Source organism: Mus caroli, chromosome 7 (genome assembly GCF_900094665.2).
Source record: "Mus caroli chromosome 7, CAROLI_EIJ_v1.1, whole genome shotgun sequence".
NCBI classification, from domain to species: domain Eukaryota; kingdom Metazoa; phylum Chordata; class Mammalia; order Rodentia; family Muridae; genus Mus; species Mus caroli.
The window spans coordinates 75,972,826-75,978,825 of NC_034576.1; the positions used below are offsets into that span (position 1 = coordinate 75,972,826).

The 6,000-nt window shown below is 41.5% G+C and overlaps 1 protein-coding gene across 8 annotated transcripts in view; it reads right to left on the minus strand.

Annotated features, from left to right (window-relative positions):
• Positions 1 to 6,000, minus strand: part of Chd2 (chromodomain helicase DNA binding protein 2) — a 115,914-nt gene that overhangs the window by 35,173 nt on the left and 74,741 nt on the right. For all 8 annotated transcript variants that reach the window (XM_029479427.1, XM_029479426.1, XM_021169095.2 and 5 more), the window contains 2 exons: positions 2,073 to 2,114; positions 1,382 to 1,521 (listed from right to left, as the gene is read on the minus strand). In XM_029479427.1, the coding sequence (XP_029335287.1) occupies positions 1,382 to 1,521; positions 2,073 to 2,114 (182 nt within the window). The remainder of the gene's footprint in view (positions 1 to 1,381; positions 1,522 to 2,072; positions 2,115 to 6,000) is intronic.

Here is a 6,000-nt window from a genome sequence, read left to right on the forward strand (position 1 = left end):
CTGCTCCCCTTCACAGAGATTAGCTAACCCCATCTCACTGATCCACCTGTGTCCCATAAACTTTGACTCCTTGTTTGTATGTAATAACCCTGGTTCCTTGCTCAGCTGTATGCAATTACCCTGCCTCCCTGCTCAGCTGTATGTTATAAACACTCTCTGAGAGTCCACTGCTTTGGCTTCTCCATCAGAGAGCCCAGTTCACCTGATCCCAGCTTTTCTTCATAACCTTGAGACCCCCCCAGTCAGGTCAATTCCTGAAGTCATACAAGGACACAGTACTGTTCCTTTGTATACTAGAAGTACATAGGTTACTTTTTTATTTTCTACAGGATTACAGTTAACAAATTGCATTGAGTCTGAAAAGAGATGACTTTGGGTTTAAACTGTGTTGAGACTGTGACAGACTATGGGAACTAAAGCATTTTGCAATATGGCAACAAGTCTATAGGGCCCTGGTAGTACAATATGGTGGTTGGAATAAGAAGTGTTTCCAGGTTAGGGTATCTGAACTCTTGGTCTCCAGTTAGTGGTGCTGTTTAGGGAGGTTTAGTTGGCAGAGCCTTGCTGGTGGAAGTACATCACGTGGTGTGGGCTTCGAAATTCTATGGCCTTGAGCTACCTCCAGTTTGCTCTTTCTGCTTGAGGCTTACAGCTGAGAATGAGAGCTCTCGGTTTCCTGATTCTGCCACCACACTTAACTACTATGAACCTTCCAAAACTAAAAGCCAAAATAAATTCTTTATAAACTGATTTTAGTTATGGTGTTTTACCACAGTGAAAGAATTAAAAAGCATCAGGCAAAAACTCTTTTCTGGTTTTTTAGAGGAAAGAAAATATATGTACAACCCAATTACAACAAATTAGAGTGCCGTGAAAATCTCAATACAACCAAAATGTTTTCATTATTTCTCTATACTTGTCCAACACTTGTATTTCATGTGTGTATACATACACACACTCTCTCTCTCTCTCTCTCACTCTCTCTCTCATACTCTCTCTAAATGTCTTACGACTGCCATAATATAGAAATATACCTATCATCATGTTTAGTCTATAACAATCCTTCAAGGCCAAAATATGGAGATGACCATTCTACTTTAGCCCTCTCACATCTTTGCATCGTTCAGCCAAGTTTACTCTTTTCACAGCAGCGTCAGAAAATTGTCTCACCTTGTTCATCACATCATACATTCTCTTCCCCTGAGAGTAGATAGATGGGGTCTCAACACAGCTCACAGAAAAGCAACACAAAATAGACAACTGCAAGGACCAGGCACACCTGGGCTATCAGTACTGTTATTAAAAGCCCTGAAATAGAAATTCTAGTGTATGTGCACCAGATACACAAGATTTGCTTCCTGAATTACACTTGCTGACTTACCTTCACTGGTGTTTTCTTTCAGCTGCTCCTCATATTCCTGCATTGCCGACACACAGCTATTATGAATCAGCTCCCCCAGGCGTTTCAAGTCTGCCACAGACTTATCAACTAGCTCAGCATCACGTGCTATGCACTCTAGCCTGAAAGAAGAAGATCGAGACACTGGGCCCTCTTTTCTGAATACTGCATGAATATCACTAGATCTCACAAGTGCTTGCTCTTGAAAGATACCTGCTTGTATAGGTCAGTCCAAGGCCAACAAGAATCTTGTCTAATAACTAAAGTACATCCATTTCCCATCACCAAAACTTGCCTTGGGATAGCCCACAGAACATCAGCCATAAACACCAGAAGAATCAGGTCCTGAGTTTACTTTACAAATGAGCTATCTGCAACTGTTACATGTGAAGTGTCTGAAGACTGCACGCACTAGTTTGGCTTTCTGTTCATTTTCATTTATCCTATACTATCCACTACAATGCATCAAACCAAGCACATAAATCCACTATATTAAAGCCAGGTTGTCTAATGGACCACAGACCCATTTTGCCACATCCACTGGGCTTTAAACTAACTTCTTCAAAGGTGAGAATTTTGCATTTAGATGCAAAAAAAAAAAAAAAAAAAAAAGAAAGAAAGAAAGAAAGCCTGTTATAAGTAAAAAAGGGATAGAATCTATTATTGGTCTTACCTTTCAAGAGGGAGACCAAACTTCTTATAAGCCTTGATGAACCTAAGAATATGAGCAACAAAATTAATTAAAACACACAAGTATTAGCTGTATAAATCCCATAATATCCTGTCATGAAGTATGAGTCACAAACTGTCATGAGACTGGCACAATCCGTGCAGCTAGTAAGCGACTATTGAGTGTTTCTGAGTGGGTGAACCTAACACATTTTCAAGCTCTACTCAAAGCAGATGCCAAGTTTATCCTCAGTGACAGATCAGGACCTAGAAACTGCCACTACAAGGAGCCAGGACACAACAGCTCAACTATGACAAAACTCTAACATCATTACTTGACCATCTCAGTCTACTAACTCTATGCTGAGCTCTGAGTCACAGTATTTTTCATTATTTATGATTAATGATATAGTTGTAAGATTTCTATGGCTCTGACAAATACTTTTTAAAATTAAGCAGAAATACACACACAATGTACACACACATATAATTGAAAATGTACACAAAGCTATTTAGGAACCTATTGGCATTGCCCATCCTTGCTTCCAATGGACTTCTGCAGTCTCTGCATTTAGTCACACTGGTCCCTGCCATCATCCCATCACCATCTCACCAACACTAGATGCTGCAGCACATCACCTCTATCACAATAATATACCAAGTTACTGTGACAGAATGGTTGTGTAGCCATGGAAGGAAGGAGACTAAGAAACAAGGAACCAAGACGTAGCAACAGGATTAAAGATGACAATAGCTAAATAACAGTATGAAATAAAGAATTTGAATATAAATCTTAGTAATGGGCTAAATATGAAAGTGAACCTGAGGGTTCTCTCTCAACCCTACATTTCTCCTTAATATAAAATGAAATATTTTATGCCTGAAATAGTAAACCTTGAGATTCAAAAATAATAAGGAAGCTAAGACACAGCTCTTGCCTAGCATGCACCAGGCCTTGGGCTCAACCCAGCTCTGAAAACAGTGGTAATGATCTTCAGCGGCACAAAAATAACAAAACCACCAGCAGAACCTGGCAAAACCAGCTCCAAGGGAGACCTAGACATTATAAAGGTCTGCAGCCCATCTAAGGCATTTGTGCAAAAAAATGTCTAAGTCTCAGCAAGAGCCAAGAGCTTTCTGTTAGTGCAACTTGCTTTACTTTCAATGCCTTTGCTCTAGAGCCACCATGACCTGGAGAACCCATCAGCAACTGTGTCCCCTGGGCACAGCAGCTGCCAGCAAAGATGAATCTGAGGCAACTCAGAACTATCTCAGGTGAAGGTATGCACGACTATGCATCCCTAGTTTGTCTTTTTCATTTTTCATTAATTACTATTGTTCTTGGTGTCCACCACCATCGTCATCGTCATCATGTGTATAGGTGTTCTGACCTCACATATGTCTGTGTTCTGTGTGTATACTTGGTGACTAGGGAGGCCAGATGCCCTGGAACCAGAGTTACAGAAGCTTGTAAGCTGTTATGTGGATGCTGTGAATCAAATGTGGGACTTCTGCCAGAATAGCCCATGCTCTTAACTGCTGGACCATGTCCAGGTTTGTGAGTGTGTGTGTGTGTGTGTGAATTAGAACTCTTTGTGGAGATACAAAGGTCACTGGTAATAGTTGCAAAGGTTTAATATACCAGTGGCCTGGGGCACATCACTTGGAGATAATAAGGCAATGGTCAAAAAAAAAAAAAAAAAAAATCAAAAAACCTGGGAATAAGATGCCACCAGAACTTCCTGAAAGCCTCTGATGTACTCTCAGGAATCAAAAAGACCACACGTTTGCAGGTCGGCACAAGAGCAAAAAAAAAATCCATGACTTCAATGCTGCATGTGCAGATCCTCAAGGTCAGAGAAGAGCTAAGAGCAGCCTCACAGAGCACTACCGACCCAAGATCTGCACCACTGTGCAGATCCTCAAGGTCAGAAAAGAGCTGAGAGCAGCCTCACAGAGCACTAACCCAAGATCTCCACCATGCTGGTAAAGAGGTTAGAAGACCTGCTAGGTTGGATCTCTACCTGTCATTTGCTAATCACACTGCTAATGGAGCAGAGACTTCAAAGGATATGGCAACAAACTTGACAGAACAGTTGAGGGAGTTCAGTGAAATGCACCAAACTGACTAGTGGGGGGAAAGATGATGTCCAGAATTACCACAGTACAGTACTTAAAACATCTGATTTTCAAATAAAAACAAAATTAAGGCCTGTGGGATCGCAAATACAGTGCATAGAGAAGGAGGAGACAGGCTATCAAGAACACTGTACTTTAACAAGCCTGGCACCTGGACTTATGAGACAACAATCTGCTAGCAAGTTATAGGTAAAGAATGAAAGAGTCACCTAGGAGACGGTCAGCAGAAGTATAAACTAGAGAACTGGATGGCAGTTCAATGGTGGAGCCCTTGCTCAGCACGTCTGCAACCTTGGAGATGATCCCAAGAGTGTGAAAGGAAAGGAACAAATAGAAAACTTTCACAAGGAGACAAATAGGAGGAAAAGAATCAATAAAGTTGAAAACAGAAACAGAAAAGAAGGGCTGGTGAGATGGCTCAATGGGTAAGAGCACTGACTGCTCTTCTGAAGGTCCTGAGTTCAATTCCCAGCAACCACATGGTGGCTCACAACCACCCATAATGAGACCTGATGCCCTCTTCTGGTACATCTGAAGACAGCTACAGTATACTTCTGTATGACAATAAATAAATCTTTGGGGCCACAGTGAGTGGGGTTGAGCGAGCGGAGTTGACCTGAGCAAGTGGGATCGACCAGAGTGAGCAGAGGTCCTAAAAAATATTCAGTTCCCAACAACCACATGAAGGCTCACAACCATCTGTACAGCTACCGTGTACCCCTATACATAAAATAAATAAATAAATCTTAAAAAAAAAAAAAGGAAAGAAACAGAAAAGAAATTAAGATAGCCAGAAATGGAAAAATAAAGAATCCATCATTAGTAGACACACCCCCAAAAAGGAAACTCTAGATGAGAGCCCTTGGGCAGGTTATCTAGGGCATTACACAGCAGCTCAGTTCCACACAAAGAGAAAAGTACATGTAAGACCACTAAATCATCAATTACAAAGACAGTATCACGGGATCTTTGGTTAAACTCCTCCATCAGGCTTCACGTGCAATGACAGAAAAGAGCTCAACACCATGTGAGTGGACTTCCTCTGTGTGAAGAATGTGTGACATGAGACAGGATGAAGGTGAGGAACTGCACCCAAAATTTTCATAAACCACTGACATTAAACTGTTAGGCATACACACGTTCCTTGAAGTTTCCATGGAAACCACCAAGAAAATAAGTGAAAAAACAAGATAGCAATGGAAACAAGGCAGTTAGAATGGAATACTGAGCCTGCCTACTGTCCACAAGAGTCACTGATGGAGAAATGAAGGAGTAAAGACAGCGCAGGTCACAGGTAATCACTGCTGTGCATAGAATGGTTTTCAGAAGAGACTTCAGAAAAACCAATCTAAATACAAGCTGCCTACATGAGTTAGATTTAAAGACACAGACCAAAATAAAAAGATGAGCAATACTACCATCTTTCCCATTCCAAGAATATATTTAGATAAGAAAGACCAGCTGCCAAATGACATCTCATGTGTTCTACTAGAACAGGAATGTACCCAAACCCCCATGGCCTGCATCAGCACTGATGCTGACGAGGACCACTGCAGCAAGTGTCCACCAGGAGCAGAGCCATTTCTACATGAACATTATTATAAATACAGGTATGCGTGGTACACATCAGTCTCCCTTTGGTAAACTTAATCTTGAAAACAGCAAGGAAAAAAGATGAAAAAGAGCCTGTAGCCGGGCGGTGGTGGCGCACGCCTTTAATCCCAGCACTTGGGAGGCAGAGGCAGGCGGATTTCTGAGTTCGAGGCCAGCCTGGTCTACAAAGTGAGTTCCAG